This window comes from Bubalus bubalis, chromosome 24 (genome assembly GCF_019923935.1).
Source record: "Bubalus bubalis isolate 160015118507 breed Murrah chromosome 24, NDDB_SH_1, whole genome shotgun sequence".
Classification (NCBI taxonomy): Eukaryota; Metazoa; Chordata; class Mammalia; order Artiodactyla; family Bovidae; genus Bubalus; species Bubalus bubalis.
The window spans coordinates 15706569-15725758 of NC_059180.1; the positions used below are offsets into that span (position 1 = coordinate 15706569).

The window sequence follows — 19190 nt, forward strand, 5'->3', positions numbered from 1 at the left end:
CTTTACGTCTTAACATAATTGCCACTTCTTTGAAGAGGCATTGGATCATGTAGGATTCTCTCCTACCTGCAAGCTTCCTGCATAGTCTTTACCACACTTGAAAATATTTGTTCAATGTTTATCTTCTGCATAGAAACTGAGGGCAGACATTTTGTCTTGTTCATCTTTCTATGCCCAGTACCCAGCAAGCAGTAGGTAATGTTGATTGTCTCTTTATCCTAAAGAAGCTCTTGATGTGTTAAGGGCTCAGAGGAAGGGGGGTTCTAACCCAGGTTGGAAGTTTAGGGAAGGCTTCTGGGAGGAAGTAACGCTTAAGGTATTTGGATTGGGGGTGGGTAGCATTCCAAGTTAAGAAAACAAAACATTTAAGAGGCACAGAGTTGAAACCACACAAGTGGAAGGTCTTGAATGCCAACTAAGGAGTTAAGTTTTACAGACAGGACATGCTGCTATACGGCAGGGTTTTTAATAGGGGAGCGATGTGGTCAAATTTTTACAAAGTTCACTGCAGATTAGCTTGGAAGCCGACCTGGTAGTGTGGGGAGACACGGAAACCAGCAGAAACGATCTGCCCAAAGGCCTCCATTAAAGTCTTTGAGGGGTGTGTGCATCTAAGGACAGAAGCCGCAAAGAACCCCGGGGCTGAAGTCAAAACACTGGGATTTCGAGTCTGTGTTAACAACTTGGTAGGGATGGGAAGGCTGGGAGGAACCGCGCTGCAGCAAGCTTTCATTGGTTTCTAGGGAAGCCCGGCTAATGGTTAAGATGTCGCGAGAGCTTCTACCCAGCGACCGTTACCGCACGCAGATTAGCTGAAATGCCGAGCCAGCGAAGTTGCAGAGCAGTCTTGTACTTCGTTTCTTAGATGGGTGAGCCGCCCTAGTCTTTTTGGTCCCTAGCCAATCAGGTCAGTTCCTTTTCCCCCTTTCCTCCCTACTGGCGCCCTCCTTGGAAAAAGCTGGGAATTAAGAGTCCAGCATCTAACGACGCACGGATGGCTGGGAAATATGGTTGCCTTTTCCAGGGGATAGAGACATTGCCTTTGGGCTATGCAGCCTAATGACCCGTTTCTCGACAAATAAAAAGGGATCGTAGGGAGGCGGGGTTTCCCTGAAGGCAGAGCATCAGCGTCTGGGTCTTCGGCGCCGCTACCAGACCCGCTGGCCACTTTTCTCCGGGTACTTGTCGCCATAGCAACAGCGCTTGCCTAACACCGACCCCTCACGCTCCCACCCGTGGCGTCGCGTTTTTCCTTTTAAGGGTCGCGCTAGATCCTGTGGCGTAGGTGGCGCCTGTGGGCAGCCAGCACTCAGGTCTAGGGCATCAACTGACAGACCTGGGGGCCGTTTTTTAACCCGTCGCCTGAGCTAAAAAGCAGCTTTGACGACCCAATTTCTTTGACGGGCTCAAAGAGGCCAAGTTTACACATGGCTTGTGGGTTTTGCCTGTGGTGACCCTTCAGCTTTTTCACCCCTCACGATGCACACACACGCACACACCAGTCCAAGCCTCAGGTAAGAAGCAGTTTATTGGCGAGAAGACATATGGAGATGTGGCTGTTCGGCCTTGGCACTTCCCTGGCCTTTCCTCACTCCTATACTGCCCTTCTCCCAGCCAATGTGTCTCTGCTGCCGTCCACCAGGACCTGGGCTTGGCATCCAGAGCAAATGAGTGCTCATTTCGCTGTCTCTCTCCTATTCTGTTGTGTCCAGGTGGTCAGGGCAGTTGGGTCTGGACTCACTCCAAGTGTCCTCTTCCTGGCTCCGACCATGTCCAGTGGCCCGAGGCTGGGTACTGCCTGCCTACCAACAGTACTCTCCCCATCAGCAGATGGTCAAGATGGCCCTGCCTCACTCTCACCCTTAACCTCAGAAGTCTCACTGCTCCTAGGTCTAACAAACCTGGTTCAGGATGCTGGTCTGGGTGGTCGGGGGGAAGGCAAGGTCGGGAGGGGTCAATTTACAGGTTAAGAGGCAGTAGGAATTTAGAATTCTTTAAGGGCCCTCAGGCTAACGCTAGTTTATCAACAAGTATTTATTGCCTATTGTATTCCAGGCAGTGTTCTAGAAGCTGGGGGTATAAACCAAACTGGCAAGGTCCTGACCCAGCCCAGCCAGGACTGTTTCCTGAGCTTCAAGTTCGTTTGTCTCCAAATCTCTATTTCTATCTATTCACTCCTTTCTCCCCTTTGTTTCTTCCCTTCCTTCTCCCTCCCACCACCTCCCAGGCCCTTTCTTCTCTGCTTAAGCAGCAGATACCCTCCCTTTGGTCTCTTGGGCCTCTACCCTCCCTGGACCCCATCATTCCAGTCCCGTTGGTGGCTCCTCTTTGAGGGGCCTTGCCCGACCATCTCCTGTCCCAAAGGGCCTCAGGATCAGGTGCCCACGCTGGTGCTTGATACGGGCAGAACTGTCACCAAAGCCCTTGCCACACTCTGCACACTTGTATGGCTTCTCCCCAGTGTGTGTGCGCCTGTGTTTGACCAGGTCTGAGCTCCGGGGAAACTCCTTCCCACAGAAGCCGCACACATGGGGCTGGCTGGGTCCAGAGGGCTGAGCCCGGACTCGTGATCGAGGGGCAGTGGGTGCTGGGCCAGGGGGGTTATGTGGCCTCAGGAGAGTGGATGGTGGTGGTGGCCTAGCCCGTTCCCCACGATGGGTGCGGAGGTGCTTGACTCGGGCTGAGCTGTCGGCAAAACCTTTGCCGCATTCTGGGCAGAGGTAGGGTTTTTCCCCCGTGTGTACACGATGGTGTTTCACCAGGTCCGAGCTCCGGCGGAAGCCCTTGCCACACTCAGGGCATTTGTGGGGCTTGTCACCCGCCAGTGGTGGTGGTGGCTCTCCAGCCTGTGGGCCCCCGGGCTCCGGCTCCAAGCCAGGCAGGCCAAAAGGGCCATCCCCTGAGTGTGAAGGGCTTCGAGGCGTCAGCGGGGGGCTGGTGCCTAGAGGAGGTGGGGGCGGGCTGGAGCTGGGGGGTGGGCTGGGGATCAGGGGGGCCAGAGGGTAGCCTGGGAAGCTGAAGTCCTGGGGCTCCATGTGAGTGAGGCGGTGGCGGAGGAGGGTGGAGCTGAGGCTGAAGGTACGGTCACACTCGGGACAGGCGTGAGGCCTTTCGCCACTGTGGGTGCGGAGGTGCTTGACCCGCGCAGAGCTGTCAGCGAAGCCCTTGCCACACTCGGGGCAGAGGTAGGGCTTCTCTCCCGTGTGCACTCGCAGGTGCTTCACCAGATCTGAGCCCCGGGCAAACTCCTTTCCACACACATCGCAGCCGAAGGGCTTGGGCCCCAGGTGACTGCGCTGGTGGCTCAGGAGGCTGCAGCTGAGCACAAATCTTTTGCCACAATCGGTGCAGATGTATGGCTTGTCCTGGGCCTTAGGTCCCTGGGCGGCTGCCGTGGCAGCTCGAGATGGCTGCCGCCGGGGCACCACGGGCCGGGGGGGCTGCTCCCCTCGGTGTGTCCGCTGGTGCTTTATGCGGGCAGAACTGTCGCCAAAGCCCTTGCCACAGATGCCACACTTGTACGGCTTCTCGCCCGTGTGTGTCCGCTGGTGTTTCACCAGGTCCGAACTCTGCCGGAAGCTCTTGCCACATTCACCGCAGATAGTGGGGCGCTCGCCAGCTGGGATCCTGGACCGAGGAATCTTTGGGGGCCCCTGGGCTGGCGCCCGGGCTCTGTAGGGCTTTTCACCACTATGAGTTCGTTGGTGTTTGATCCGGGCAGAGCTGTCCCCAAAGCCCTTGCCACAGACCCCGCACTTGTAGGGCTTCTCCCCGGTGTGGGTTCGCTGGTGTTTCACCAGATCTGACATCTGCCGAAAGCTCTTGCCACACTCGCCACATACAGCAGCCCGATCACTAGCCTGGCCCCAGCGTGGTTCTCCTAGGAGCCGAGGGCCTCTGTCCCGAGCCTGAGGTTTTCCAGGCCCCTCCCTCTGGACCCACAGGTCATCCCAGGTCTGAATGCCTTCAGGTTTGAGAGAGGCATTTCCTACTTCATGACCTGGGGCCAAATCTTCCTCTTCCTTGAACTCCAAGTCATCCTCCTGTGGGGCATGTTCAAACTCTTCTGGCTGAGAAATCTCCGCATGCTCACTCCCTAGACCTGGGGAAAGAAAAAGGAGGTGTAGATCCTGCCTTTTGGCTCAGCCTTCCCTCTGAGGCTCAGATGGTAAAGAATCAGCCTGTGACGTGGGAGAAACAGGTTCGATCCATGGGTTGGGAAGACCACCTGGAAAAGGGAATGGCCACCCACTCCAGTATTCTGGCCTGGAGAACTCCACAGAGAAGCCTGGTGGGTCCATGGGATCGCAAAGTCGGACATGACTGAGCGATTAACACACTATCTTCAATAGCAGTCTCCCCCAAAAGGCATCCCTGACAATCTGTGGTCGCAAAGATCTCTCTCCTCTGAATTTCCGAAGCCCTTATATAGTCTGTGCCTCTCAGTAACAGTAACCTCCTTTTATCATGCCTTTCATATGTGCCAATCACTTAAGTAAGCATTACTGAATCCTTGCAAACAATCCTATGAGGTAATACTATTAACTGTCCCCATTTTACAGACATGCAGTCTCTGAGAATTCTAAGTCACTTGCTCAAGGTTATAAAGTAACATGTTTCTAACTCAGGTCTAATTCCCAAGCCTGCTGTTAAGCCCTACCTTATATTCTATGTGGAAAGCCTGGTATTTACTAATTAGATTTTATCTTTTATTAGCCCAATCTGTAGTTTATTTCTTCAATCATCTTGTATGTATCTGAGAGGACCCAGACACAAAGATGTCCCTCAGGATACTTAGCACTGGTAGGAGAAATAAGATAAAACACAAATAATTATAATTGCAGGCTCAGAATGAACTGTGCTGTCACTAGAGAGAGGACATTAGAGAGATAGGGCTAGGCTTTCACAGTGCAGGAAAAAAGTAAACCATGGAAAGGAATGTGTGAGAAAGCTGGAAAAGGATGTTGGGACTAGATGAAGCATGGGAGATCTGAATTGAACGCTAGACTAACGCTTTTAATTAGTAGCAGAAGGGAGCTAGGGAAGATTTTTGTGGAGGGAGACAGGATTAGACCAGGACTCAGATCAATGTGGCTGCACAGTGGGTGCAACACTGGAGAGAAAAGGGCTGAGGGGAGGCCGCTGCATTTGCCAGGATGAGACAGAACGAGGCCTGAAGTAGGACTGAAGCAGCGAGGATGATGGTGACTGCAGGGGATGGGGAGAGAGTCTTTGAAATGATGCCCCTCAAGGCGTGTCGCTTAGTAGGTGCTCAGAAACGCTGGTTCCCTACCCCTCCCTGGAAGCACAGTTCACGTCCTATTTTTCTGGGTCTGGGCTACGCAAAGCCCAGAACCCGGGGCCCCACCCGGCCATTACCTGCCCATGGAGGTGCACCGCTTCGGCCCTCACCTGTGCGGGCGCCTCTCAGCTGCTCTCTCTCCTCTGAGCCACGGAGATCCGGACCCCAGGGCCCCACCGCGCGCTCCATCGCCGGCACGCCGCCCTGAGCAAGGAGACAAACACAATTTCACGGTCACACAGCCATGTGCGGACGGCGGGGCCCTGCCGCTGCCCTCTGCCGGCCGGCACGGGCACCGGACAGCATTCGGGTGTCCGAGGTACGGGGCGCGGCTCCGGTGACCCCCGCCCGCGCCACCAGCCGCCCCTGCACCTGCTGCTCCTTCCGGCGCGCAGCCGCCCCCTTCCCCTCCCGCCGCTGCCGCCGCCGCTTCAGCCGCCGCTTCCGCCAGTCCGGGGCCCTCCAGAGCTCCTCCGCGGGGCTCCGGTGCCCGTGCCACTAGTGGCTCGGGGATCGGGCTCGGCGCCAAACGGGGAGGGGGCTCGGACCCGGGCGTCCCGGGGGCGGCCGCCGGGGGCGGGGACGGGAAGCGGAAACGCCAGGCGGCACCGGGCCGCTCTAGGACCCTGGAGGAGCTGCACGCCTGTGGGGGCCGCCCGTGTCCTCTGGAGCTCGGTGGCCGGCGGGCAGCCGCGTGCCGCGGAGAGGGCTACTCTGAGCCAAGTCCAATTGCCCGAACTCTGTGGTATTAACCGTGTGTTTCCTGGGCTGGAGCTGGATGCGGAGGGCCGAAGACTTCCTAATTGTCGCTGTGTCCGGCCACCCGCGCCGACCTTCAGAGGTAGCAAACAGCTCCAGCCACCCCAGCCTGGAGAAACAAAGAGACAGCCAAAGACAGACCCAGGGAAAGGGGTGGGGGAAAGACCAAGGCAGACAAAGGGCGGCAGAGGGCGGCGGAGACCCCAGACGGGGCGGGGGCGGGGCGCCGAGACACAGGAAACAAAGCCGGTCTGGTCGGCGAGGCCGGGGGCCGAGGGTGGGGGCTGGGCTGGGGGATACCGAGGCGGGATCGGGAGCTAGTGGCAGACGCCAGATAAATGCTGGGGAGAGGCAGGCCGATGGACTTAGACTTGGATCCGGAGACTTACAGAGTCGTAACCCGAAGAGCCCCCAGTCAGAGAGGATGCAAAGGCAGAGAGACCGAGAGACTGCCCCGGACCAAACACACAGGAGCAAAAGACTGGCCTCCTGAAACAAAGACATGTAGAAACAGATAAGAGAGATATAAAGTCGTTGAAGCAGAGTCGGAGGGACTGGGCAGGGCACCTGGTGAGAAACAAGCCCGGAGGCAGAGGAACAAAGAGTGAAACTGGCAGAGACAAAGAGAGACAGACGCATAGAAAAGAGGCCATGGGAAGACTAGGGACAGGTCTACGGCGCTACAAAAGAACCCAGGGAGAAGCGAAAACATTAAACCTTGTTTCCTAGCTTGGTGCGGCCCTGGTTGGGGCTGTTTCAGTGGACCCAGGGGTGTGATCCCCAGTATCTCCTCTGGGCATGTTTGCCTTTGGGGAGCGGGTGGGGTGCCTCTGTTTGCAGCTCATCTAATGATGAAGAGGGTTAATTAAGATTTGTGTATTAATCAACAATTATTAGTGCCTCAGTACTATGCCAACAGTTTGATAAAGAGATAAAACACGTGTAAGAGTTGTCTTTGGGGTGCTACCAATTTAAAGGGGCAAGCACAGAATTCATGATAAATAAGAACTGTAAGGGCGTGAGAGTTATGTGCACTAATTCAAGATATTATAGTATGGGAGACCAGGAAGAGGTCTTATTTGTGGGAATGAGCATGCACAAATATTTGTTGTTTAGTTGCTAAGTCATGTCCAACTCTTTGTGATCCCATGACAAGCTTCCCTGTCCTTCACTGTCTCCCGGAGTTTGCTCAAATTCATGTTCATTGAGTTGGTGATGCTATCTAACCATCTCATGCTCTGTTGCCCGCTTCTCCTCCTGCTCTCAATCTTTCCCGGCATCAGGGTCTTTTCCCATGAGTCAGCTCTTTGCATCAGGGGCCAAAGTATTGGAGCTTAAACTTCAGCATCAATCCTTCCAGTTAATATTCAGGGTTGATTTCCTTTAGGATTGACTGGTTTGGTCTCCTTGCTGTCCAAGAGACTCTCAAAAGTCTTCTCCAGTACTGCAGTTTGAAAGCATTAATTCTTTGGTGCTCATCCTTCTTTATGGCCCAATTTCTCACATCTAGAACATGGAGACATACAGATGTGTGGACAGTCTACACTGACCTAATGAACAAAGATATGATAGGAATGTAGTACAGAGAGAAACCTGTAGAGTTTAGTGGCTGCAGACATTATCTTTAAGGTCATTCATGCAGAGTTTTATTCCTGATCTTGTCATTTACTCCCTTTAACCTTGGGTGGGGAAGTTACTTCTGTTTCCTGAACTGTAAAATGGAGATACTACCTAATTTGAATGGCTGAGAAGAATATGTGTAAAGTACTCAGTAAAAAATATCAGTTGTGACTCTTTGGGCTGAAGTAACCAAGGAAGAAGGTGGTGTTTTCAAGCTGATCCTTTCCATCAGCTAAGATTTCAGCAAAGTCCAGAGCCTGGCTGAAGGGGACCCTGAATGAAGAACTCCAGGCACAGTCGCTCACACACTAATGGAGAACCTACTATGCGCTAGAAGCTTGGGGATCCAAAGATGATTAAGGGGACTTTCCTGGTCATCTGGTGGCTAAGACTCCAAGCTCCCAATGCAGAGGACACGGATTCAATTCCTGGTTGGGAAGGTAGATCCCACATGCTGTAACTAAGAGATCCCTGATGTGCAATGAAGATTGAAGATCCTGCATGCTGCAGCTAAGACTTGGAGCAGGCAAATACATACATATATAGATATGAAAAAATGGAAGTGTTAGTCTCTCAGTTGTGTCCAACTCTGCAGTCCCATGGACTGTAGCCTGCCAGGTTCCTCTGTCCATGGAATTCTCCAGGTAAGAATAGTGGGAAGGAGTGGGTAAGTCATTCCCTTCTCTAGGGGATCTTCCCAAACGAGGAATCAAACCCGGACCTCCTGCATTGCAGGCAAATTCTGCAGATATTTTACCGTCTGAGCCACCAGGGAAGCCCTATATAGACTGTAATTATCTTTTTATATATATATATATATATATATATATATATATCCTCCATGATTATGATCAATCCTCAAAAGAGGAAAATAATAGCTCTGATAAATGTGTCATAAGTTTATATAATAGGAAAGTAGTGGAAGCTGCAGATAAAATGGTAAGTTAATGATTAGTTCCACAAACATTTCCTGGGGGGTCCAACATGTACCAGGCACGTTGCTGGGAAACAGAGGTAAGAGGGTACCAAAATGGCAAAGAGCCAGCCCCTCTTGGAGGGAGCCCCCCAAAGGCTGGTCAGCCCTCATGCCATAGTCACTTGTAGAACAAGGTCTAACTTTGAGAAGATGAAACCTGGAGTTATTGGGTCTGAATCTGAACTCAGATCTAAAGATATAGAAGCCCTTCCAGGGATGTCTGGTAGGGCCATAGGTGGTTATGAAGATATGATGGTGAGATGAAAAAGAAGTAATCCAGGTGACTATGAAAAGGAAAGACTGCTGTCTACCATTCACTGCCCCATAGAAACCTTCCAAACAGGCCCCAAAATTTATCATTATAAAGTCTTTATCCCAGGAATGACTGAGCATAATTTGTTGGAATTAATAAGCATGTAAATGGAATATTGTGTCACTACTGCTGCTGCTGCTGCTGCTAAGTCAGTCGCTTCAGTCGTGTCCGACTCTGTGTGACCCCATAGACGGCAGCCCACCAGGCTCCTCTGTCCATGGGATTCTCCAGGGAAGAACACTGGAGTGGGTTGCCATTTCCTCCTCCAATGCATGAAAGTGAAAAGTCACTACTAATTCATGTCATTTCTGAACTTAACCAGGCCACGAACCTTTTTTGAGGGCATTTGTTAATATGCACAAATGCCTTAAATATGTGACTTCCTTTGACTCAGTAATTCCCCTTATAGAAATGAGGCCCCAGGAAATGGTTTGGATAAGTGCACAATGATAGCACCACATAGTCATCCCAGCTCAGCGTTGTTTATCATGGGGAAGAGTGGGAATCAACCTAAATGTGTGTGTGTGTGCACTAAGTTGCTTCAGTCACATCCTGCTCTTTGCAACCCTATGGACCGTAGCCTGCCAGGCTTCTCTGTCCGTGAGATTCTCCTGCCAAGAATACTGAAGTGGGATTCTCCTGGCAAGAATACAGCCCAAACACTTTCACTCCATTTCCTCCTCCAAGGTATCTTCCCGACCCAGGGATCGAATCTACGTGTCTTAACGTCTTCTGCGTTGGCAGGCAGGTTCTTTACTAGTGCCACCTAAATACTAAGCAGCTATGAAAACGATAATGTAGGCTAAGACGCCACACTCCCAATGCACGGGGCCCAGCTTCTCTCCCCCATGCTGCAATTAAGACCTGGCACAGCCAAATAAATAAATAAATACAAATGAAATATAAGTGTATATAAATGATAATGAAATAAAATTATTAAAAAATGATAATGTAGATGTGTGTTTATGATCATAGACTTACAGGACATATTAAATGACAAAAACAGGTTTCTAAAATTATAGTATGATCTTAGTTTTGTGAATATATATTTATTCATATGCATAGGCATATGAGAAAATCCAGAAGGATGAAAATCAAAATGAGGTTATATCAGTAATGATAGTAGATGTATGTTTTTCTAACCATTTGCAGTTGCTCATTTTTCCATGAGAATATGTATTCGTTACACAATAAATAAATGAATATACATGTTATTTTTCTTTTGTTTTCTTTTTTTGTTGAGGTATAGTTGATTTACAATATTATATAAGCTTCAGGTCTGTGACATAGTGATTCACAATTTTTAAAGATTATACTGCATTTATAGTTATTATAAAATGTTGGCCCTATTTCTTGTGCTGTACAATATATCCTTGTAGTTTATTTATTTTACACATAGGAGCTTGTATCTCTTAATCTCTCAGCCCTATCTTGCCCTTCTCCCCCTCAATTCCCTACTGGTAACCACCAGTTTACTCTCTAGATCTGTGAATCTCTTTCTGTTTTGTTATATTCATTAGCTTGTTTTATTTTTTAGATTCCATATGTAAGTGATAATATATAGTATTTGTCTTTGTCTGACTTATTTCACGAAGTATAATACTCTCCAAGTCCATCCATGTTGTTGCAAATGGCAAAATTTTATTCTTTTTTATGACTGAGTAGGTAGTATTCCATTGTGTGTGTGTGTGTGTAACACCACATCTTATTTATCCATTCATCTGTTGATGGGCACCAATTGCTCCACATTTTGGCTGTTATTGCTTCCATACTTTGGACACTGGGGTGCATGTATCTTTCTGAGTTAGTGCTTTTATTTTCTTCAGATCCATTCCCATAAGTGGTATTGTTGGATCACATGGTGGTTCTATTTTTAGTTGTTTACAGAACCTCCATACTGTTTTCCACATTGCCTACACCAATTTACATCCCCACCGACAGTGTACGAGGGTTCTCTTTTCTCTACATCCTCGCCAGCATTTGTTATTTGTGATCTTTTTGATGATAGCCATTCTGACAGGTGTGCCCATGTTATTTTCTTAAAGGTTGTTGAGTAATTCGGGCAAGAGCCTGATTTGAGTCTGAAACCAGGGCAGGGGCAAAACAGTAAGGGATGTAGGCAGGAAGGGCTGCTTTTTCTCATCAGTAGAAAGGACTTGAAAATCAACTGGATATATTTGCAGAGGGCAAGGGAGGGAGGCTTCAGAGTTTTAACTAAAATGGTAGGGCTGCTTGGCCTGATGAGAAGTGCAGAAGAAAGGGTTGTGGTGCAGGGGAAGGGTGTAATTATCCCGTCCCTCGGCTTCTCAAAGTACTCTGTTTATCTCCTTCCTACACTACATTTTTAGCACCAGTGCCGTGTGTCACCCTTACCTGTGGCTGGCTCCGCCTCCCCAGGGGCAGCAAGCCTGACTGATTCACTCCGTCTGGATTCTCAGCAACTGATCCAGAAGAGCAGTCACAGGCTTGGGGCTATTGGCACTGTCGCACCTCTCAGCTCATGTCACAGCAAGAGCTGGCATTCAAGCTCATCTTGTATGTCAGGCGCTGCTAAGAGTTTTATGTGTATCAGATACATAATCCTCATCATGGCCCTGTGAGGTGAAATTATTAATGAATTATTTAACAGATACAGAAACCAAGTCACAGGAAAGTAAGATGCCCAGGGTCACACAGCTCTTAATCCCTATATATCTTTATAAGCATAGGAAACTTGAACAACTTCTGTGAATTCAGTGTGGCAGGAGTATGCAATCCCATATGATAGATGAGGAAAGTAAGGCCCAGAGGGGTGGTTTTCGCAGGGTTACAGAAAGGGAGTACTAAAAATGAGGTGGAAGGACTTTCCCGGTGGTCCGGTGGTTTTGAATCTGCCTGCCAAAGACATGCGTTTGATCCCTGGTCTGGGGAGATCCCATATGCTATGGGGCAACTAAGCCCGTGTGCCACAACTATAGAACTCATGCTCTACAACTGCTGAAGCCCACACTCTAGAGGCTGTGCTCAGCAACTAGCGAGTAGAGTAGCCCCACTCGCTGCAACTAGAGAAAGCCTGCGTGCAGCAACTAAGACCCAGCACAGCCAAAGATTAATAATTTGAAATATACATGTATATAATAAAAATGAGGTTGAAACAAGGATAAAGTGGCAGCATGGATGGATCTTAAGAGTTAATGCTAATTGAATAAATTAATAAGTAGAAATATATATTAACACAGATAACTATTTGTGGCTCAACTGGTAAAGAATCAGTCTGCAATGCGGGAGACCTGGGTTTGATTCCTGGGTTGGGAAGATCCCCTGGAGAAGGGAACTGCTACCCACTCCAGTATTCTGGCCTGGAGAATTGCATGAACTGTATAGTCCATGGGGTCACAAAGAGTTGGACACGACTGAGTGACTTTCACTACTACACTGCTATTTGTGTAAACATTTGTATACCATGTACATATATTACATACATAGTGGAAGTCGCTCAGTCGTGTCCAACTCTGTGGCCCCGTGGACTGTAGCCTGCCAGGCTCCTCTGTCTATGGAGTTCTCCAGACAGTGGGTAGCTGTTCCCTTCTCCAGGGAATCTTCCCAACCCAGGGATTGAACCCAGGTCTCCTGCATTGCAGGCAGATTCTTTACCTTCTGAACCGCCAGTGAAGCCCATTACATACATAACATATATATATAACACATATGTAAACACAAAGAACTATTTCTATAAGCATTTGTGTACCATGTACTACACATTTTTCAAAATATATACGAACCAAAAAAAAAATTACACATTGTGCACATTAGAGTGGTTGCCTTAGGATAAGGGGAAAGGAGGGTGCTATGAGGCTGTATGAACTCAGGCTGGCATAACAGAGAACCACAGACTAGAAGTCTTAAACAACAGATATTTATTTTCTCATAATTCTGGAGACTGGAGGTCCAAGATCAAAATGCCAGCAGAGGCGGTTTCTGGTGAGGCCTCTTTTCTTGGGTTGCAGACAGCCACCTTCTCACTATGTCCTCACATGGCCTTTTCTCTGTGCATGCGCAGAGATCGCTGGTGTCTTTTCTTATAAGGGCACCAGATCTATCCAATCAGGGCCCCACCCTCCTGACCTCATTTAACCTTAATTACCTCCTTAAAGGTCTTACTTCCAAATATAGTCACATGGGGGTTAGGGCTCCAACACATGAAGGTGGGGGAGGGACACAACAGGGGCTAAATGGGAAATGATAAACAGAACCACAAGGAGTGAAGGATGAAAATGGGTTTGGAGCAATAGGCAGGATCTAGACCAAGCAATGGGCTTCCCTGGTGGCTCAGATGGTAAAGAATCTGCCTGCAATGCAGGAGACTTGGGTTCTATCCCTGGGTCGGGAAGATCTCACGGAAAAGATCTCACGGGAAGATCTCATGGCTACCCAGTCCAGTATGCTTGTCAGGAAAATCTCATGGGCAGAGGAGCCTGGCAGGCTATAGCCCATGGAGTTGCAGAGTCAGACACGAATGAGTGACTAACACACACAAACCAAACAATGCTTTATAGGTCATATTAAGGTTCAGAGAGGCCATTCTCAGTTAATAAATTCTAAAGTTGGGATGTATATATATATATGTGTGTGTGTGTGTGTGTGCACCAAGCAGGAGATGCAGGTTCAATCCCTGGGTCAGGATGATCCCCTGTAGAAGGAAATGGCAACCCACTCCAATATTCTTACCTGGCAAATTTCATGGACAGAGGAGCCTGGCGGACTACAGTCCATGGAGTTGCAAACAAGTCAGGCACAACTTAGCAACTAAACAACAACAACAACAACATGTGTACCTATATATTAATATATATATATATGTATATATGGTATGTTGTATACATAAATGATTAGCTCCAAAGCCTGTGTCATCCAAAACCACTCTAATTCCTGATAGAAAGTCTAAGTGTGTGCATTTCATCTTACTATGAAAAAAATGGAGTTCAGAGAGGGCAAATGACTTGCCCAAGATCACACAGCAAGTGGTAGAACTGAAGTCTGGGAAGTTCTTTCTGACTCCAAAGACAAGCTCCTTTTACACATTCTGCAGCCTCCCTGCCTTTTCCCTAACTAACTTCAATCACTCACTCTTTTATGCATTCATTCATCTGGTATATTATTTATTGGCACCTTCTTGGTGCCAGGCCCTGTGCAAGACACCAGGGATGTAAACATTAGGAAGACATAGTTCCTGCCCTCAGAAAGCTCAGCTAGGAGTAGAAGAGACAGCCAGGTAAGCAAAGGTGGGCATTGAAGGGGCTATGAAAGGTGCTGGGGAGTCCAGAGGATGGAAAATGACTCTACCTTTTGTGGGTGGGGAAGATTTCATAAAGGAGGAAGAAGACCCCTTTGAGTCAAACTCTTGAAAGACAGAGTTCACCTGTGCAGAAGAAGGAAAAGTTCAATATAGACAGAGCCAAGGGTGCTACCCTGGTGACTCAGTGGTAAAGAATCCACCTGTCAGTGCAGGAGACATGGGTTCCATCCCTGATCTGGGAAGATCCCACGTGCCAAGGAGTAACTAAGCCTGTGCACCACTACTGAGACTGCTCTAGAGCCCAGGGGCTGCAACTACTGAAGCCCTTGCACCTAGAGCCTATGCTTTGCAGCAAGAGGAGCCATCGCAATGAGAACTCTGTACGTCCCAACTGGAGGGAAGTCCTTGCTCATTGAAACTAGAGAAGAGCCCTTGCAGCAATGAAGGCCCAGCACAGGCAAAAATAAAATAAACAAAATTGTAGACAGAGCCAAGGATGTGGGCACTTGCCAAGGGCGAATCAAAGAGGAGGTGATGAGGTCAGATGCAGGAGGCTTTGGCCAGGACTCTCAGACTTGATTCTAAGATCACTGGGAAGTCCGTGAAGGGTTTTGAGCAGAGGAGTGCCTTGGCTAGGATTCTGAAGGCAGGCTCTCTGGCAGTAGTGTCCAAAGATCTGAAGTCCTTTTTTAAGAATCCAGTGCATGAGTTGGGGAGGAAAATTGATGGTCCCTCCTACCCTCAATCTTGTTACTTTTGGTCCACTCAGACCCTTGGAAATTGTTTATAATTTTATTATTTTTTAATTGGAAGATAATTATTTTACAATGGTGTGTTGGTTTCTGCCATACCACAGCATGAATCAGTCATAAGTATGTATATATCCCCTCTCTTTTGAGCCTTCTCCCTACCTCACCCCCATCACACCCCTTGAGGTCATCACAGAGCACCAGGCTGAAACGGTTTTAAACTGTCTTTATCCAAGCCTTCACCTCACTTGCTAGAGAGATCAACCCACTTCCTTCCTCTCTGCTTAAACCCTACCTTCCATCAGGGTGATGGGGCCACAGCAGGGCTTGGAATAAACGTGTACAGAGAACAGAGGGATTGAGGCTTCCTATCAGGGTGATGGGCAAAGGGACCCAGGAATCGAGAACCAGCTGATCTCAATCTTGGTTTTCCCCACTCTCTGGGCCAGTTGGAGCATCTCAGTTCCTATACTGCCCGCCCCCTTGTTTGCCGCCCTCAACTTCCTGCCCCACCAGAGGAAGTGGGGAGAGCCATCAGGTGCAGCAACAGCTATCGGGGCCATGGTGAGTCCTTACGCCCAGGAATCCAGGCATCTCTCCGTCCCCAGGCCGCAGGGTAGCCAGGTCCAGGTCAACCCACAGTAGGCTGACTTCTCCTAGCCTCTGAGATCAGGTCATACTGGGGGACCCTGCCTGCCACCCCCAGCAGCCTCATATCATCCACCTTCACCAACAGGACAAGGAGTATGTGGGGTTTGCCGCCCTCCCCAACCAGCTGCATCGCAAGTCTGTCAAGAAGGGGTTTGACTTCACACTCATGGTGGCAGGTCTGAGGGTTTTGGAGAGGGGCCTGGTAGGGTGTCCTCAAGAGACCTTAGCTGTCCCCTCACCTGACCAACTGGGCTTGACCTGTCCACAGGGGAGTCGGGCCTGGGAAAATCTACCCTCATCAACAGCCTATTTCTCACCAACCTCTATGAGGATCGGCAAATACCAGAAGCCAGTGGTAAGATGCCCCTCTCCCCACCATGCTGCCCATGCCCTCTGACCCCTCTCCTCCCATGTCCCCAGACCGCACACTCTTCCTTTCCTTCTGGATCTCCCGTGACATTCTGGGGAACTCAGGCAGCTCACTGCTTTTCTCTGAGACTCAGTCTCCTCCCCTGAAAAATGGGTGGGGGGCAACTGTGAGTCTGAGAAAGGAAATTAGTCCTGCTTCAGACCCCTCGCCAGCTCCCTGACCTCTCCCCATCCTCATAGCTCGCTTGACGCAAACGCTGACCATCGAGCGCCGGGGCGTGGAGATCGAGGAGGGGGGTATTAAGGTGAAGCTGACTGTGGTGGACACACCTGGCTTTGGGGACTCAGTGGACTGTTCAGACTGGTGAGGAATCGGGGAGAGCCCAGGGCTCAGCTTCCCAATGTGGCTACTCTGTGGAGACCGAGGGGTCGGATTCAGGGCTGGTCTGCCCTGCCCTACTCACGTCCCTGCAACAGCAGGAGCTGTTTCTGGTGGTCTTGGGGCCCAAAATGCCTTGTGCTTCCCAACATCTCACCTGCCAGTTTCCTCTGACATCTTTGGTTGGAGCCAAGACCCTGCTTCTCACCCCTACAGTCCTGGCTAGCCTTGCCCCTTGCCCTCCACTGTGGTCCGGATCTCTGACTGCCGGCACTCTCCCCACACCCCCAGCTGGCAACCTGTGGTGCGCTTCATCGAGGAGCAGTTTGAGCAGTATCTTCGGGATGAGAGTGGCCTGAACCGGAAGAACATCCAGGATTCCCGTGTCCACTGCTGCCTCTACTTCATCTCACCCTTTGGCCGAGGGTCTGTGGGACACCCTAGGGGGTTGGGACATTTGGGGAGGGTGGGGGGTGGGTCTCTGTGCCCTGAAACTGAGCCCTGACCAATTTCTGGGTGCAGGCTCCGTCCCCTAGATGTGGCCTTCCTCCGGGCAGTGCACGAGAAGGTAAACATCATCCCAGTCATTGGCAAAGCAGATGCCCTAATGCCAAAGGAAACACAGGCCCTCAAACAGAAGGTATGTGTGGTAGCCTCTGACCTTTGGTCTGCACATGAAGCCAAAAGTCATGATGAAAGCTGAACTCAGCTTTGACTTCTTTGATCTTGGGGTAGCCTTTTCGGAGTGTGATGTGTCAGGCTAGACTGGAAGAAAGTTTTTGAGAAAGGTGGGCCATAAGCTGCCTCAGGAAGCCACATCTCTGGAGGCTCAGAATAGAATCCCTGGGCTGGATGCTTGGCTAAGATCTGTCTGAGGGCGAAGTGTGGACATAACGACCCATGTTATCCGTCTGGCCCCAGGATGCTCACCATGCCCCCATTTCCCCCCACTTCTTCAGCGCCCTCTCCCACTGTTTCTACTTATGTCTCTCTCTCCTAGTCTTTTGGTGTCTGCTCATCTTCAAGACTTTCCAAACATCAGTCTTTTTCCTCTTAGGGGAAGGTCTCAGTTTTTCATCATCTATGTCTCTTTCTCTCATCGTCTGAGATTTTGTTTTCAGCCTTCCTGGATGCCCATCTCTCACCATCTTTGTTTTTCACGCCTTCCTCTCTGTCTCTTTCATCCCGTGTCTGTATCTAGATCTCACTGTCTCTGGTCAGGCAATGTCTTTGTGGCTCACAGCCTCTGTGTTTCTGTCTGCATCTGTCTCCTCCAAGATCCGGGAACAGTTGAAGGAGGAAGAGATCAATATCTACCAGTTCCCCGAATGTGACTCTGATGAGGATGAAGACTTCAAGAGGCAGGATGCGGAGATGAAGGTACAGAGGCAAAGCAGGACAAGACTGAGAAGCCAGGGGAGGCGGATGTGGAGGTGGGAGCTGAGAAAGGTTTCTGTCCACGGGGCGGGGAGAGGATGGAGATCGTTGACTCCTCCCCTTTAGGAAAGCATCCCTTTTGCCGTCGTCGGTTCCTGCGATGTAGTGCGGGACGGCGGGCCCCGACCGGTGAGGGGACGCCACTACTCCTGGGGCACTGTAGAGGGTGAGTAAGGCCGGGTACGCGTTCTGAGGCCAGCAGGGAGCCCAGGCCGCCTCCCAGCCAACCGTACCCAGCATGTGAAGTTGGGGAAAGTTCTGGTCCCACGGGTCCTAGGAGCCCAAAGAGGGGTCCTTGGGCAGCCGACCCGACCTAAGTTCCCTGACGCTCGCGGGTCCGCCCCCCAGTGGAGAACCCACATCACTGCGATTTCCTGAACCTGCGACGGATGCTCGTGCAGACACACCTGCAGGACCTGAAGGAGGTGACACACGACCTGCTCTACGAGGGCTACCGGGCCCGCTGCCTACAGAGCCTGGCCCGGCCCGGGGCGCGGGATCGAGCCAGCCGTAGGTGAGAGCCAGCGCGGACAGTTAGGTGCTTCCAAGGCCCCACCCTCACTCTCCATGACCTCGACCTTCACCTTCTAGACCTCTCTCTCCCAGGGCCTTTCTTTCCCCATCCCCTTTGCTTACCTCCCTAACCTAAGGATATGGTTCCGCCTCCTAGACTCCAAATTCCAGATCCTGTCTCGCAGCGGTGACTCAACCAAGGCCCTCGCCTTTGATTCCTTTTCTTCTCTCCCATCCCCTAGTAAGCTTTCCCGCCAAAGCGCCACAGAGATCCCGCTGCCCATGCTGCCTCTGGCAGACACGGAAAAGTTAATTCGCGAGAAAGACGAAGAGGTGAGCTTTCCCCCAGACCAAGACCCCCAAGTCCTCTTCGGAGTCCCTCTCTGGCCTCGCCCGGACCCAATGCCTGCAATCTTGCCCCGCACAGCTGCGCCGCATGCAAGAGATGTTGGAGAAGATGCAGGCCCAGATGCAGCTGAGCCAGGCTCAAGGCGAGCAGTCGGACGCTCTCTGAGGCCCCCATCGGGGTTTTCTTTACCTCGCGTCCGCCTTCGGTTCGTCTCTTGTCCAATCCCGGAGCCCCAGCCTGTAAGGCCCGCCCTTCTAAGGGGCGGGTTCTCAGGTTCTCCCAATCCTGGAATTTGTAGCCCCGCCTTTGGCTCCGCCCCAGCTCACGTCTGGAGCTCGACCTCCTCTTCCAATCCTGAACACCCCCATCCCCTCCCCACTTCTCCCTATCCGTGATTTCAATAAAAACTGAGTTTCTCTGAGGCCACGCAAGTCTTCTGTTTCCCAGCGGGAATAAGTGGCGAGCTTAGCGGGTGGAACCGCTCCACCCAGGCCTCCG

At 50.6% G+C, this 19190-nt stretch overlaps 2 protein-coding genes across 3 annotated transcripts; one reads left to right on the top strand and one right to left on the bottom strand.

The window, feature by feature from the left end:
* Positions 1–1510: 1510 nt before the first annotated feature.
* Positions 1511–6524, bottom strand: ZNF48 (zinc finger protein 48). Of its 2 annotated transcripts, none has more exons than XM_025275166.3 (3): positions 6056–6524; positions 5413–5506; positions 1511–4102 (listed from the first exon to the last, which is right to left on the bottom strand). In XM_025275166.3, exons 2-3 carry the CDS (start codon positions 5489–5491, stop codon positions 2301–2303), a joined length of 1881 nt encoding a protein of 626 aa, XP_025130951.2. In that variant the 5' UTR covers positions 5492–5506; positions 6056–6524; the 3' UTR covers positions 1511–2300. The 2 variants fall into 2 exon arrangements, with proteins under 2 accessions (XP_025130951.2, XP_025130952.1); XM_025275167.3 differs by lacking the exon at positions 6056–6524 and adding an exon at positions 5675–5846.
* Positions 5966–19113, top strand: SEPTIN1 (septin 1). The gene is made up of 11 exons (XM_044935788.2): positions 5966–6143; positions 15731–15821; positions 15914–16000; positions 16255–16378; positions 16685–16819; positions 16916–17033; positions 17672–17773; positions 17897–17996; positions 18179–18344; positions 18586–18676; positions 18771–19113. Exons 1-11 carry the CDS (start codon positions 6081–6083, stop codon positions 18855–18857), a joined length of 1164 nt encoding a protein of 387 aa, XP_044791723.2. The 5' UTR covers positions 5966–6080; the 3' UTR covers positions 18858–19113.
* Positions 19114–19190: the final 77 nt, after the last annotated feature.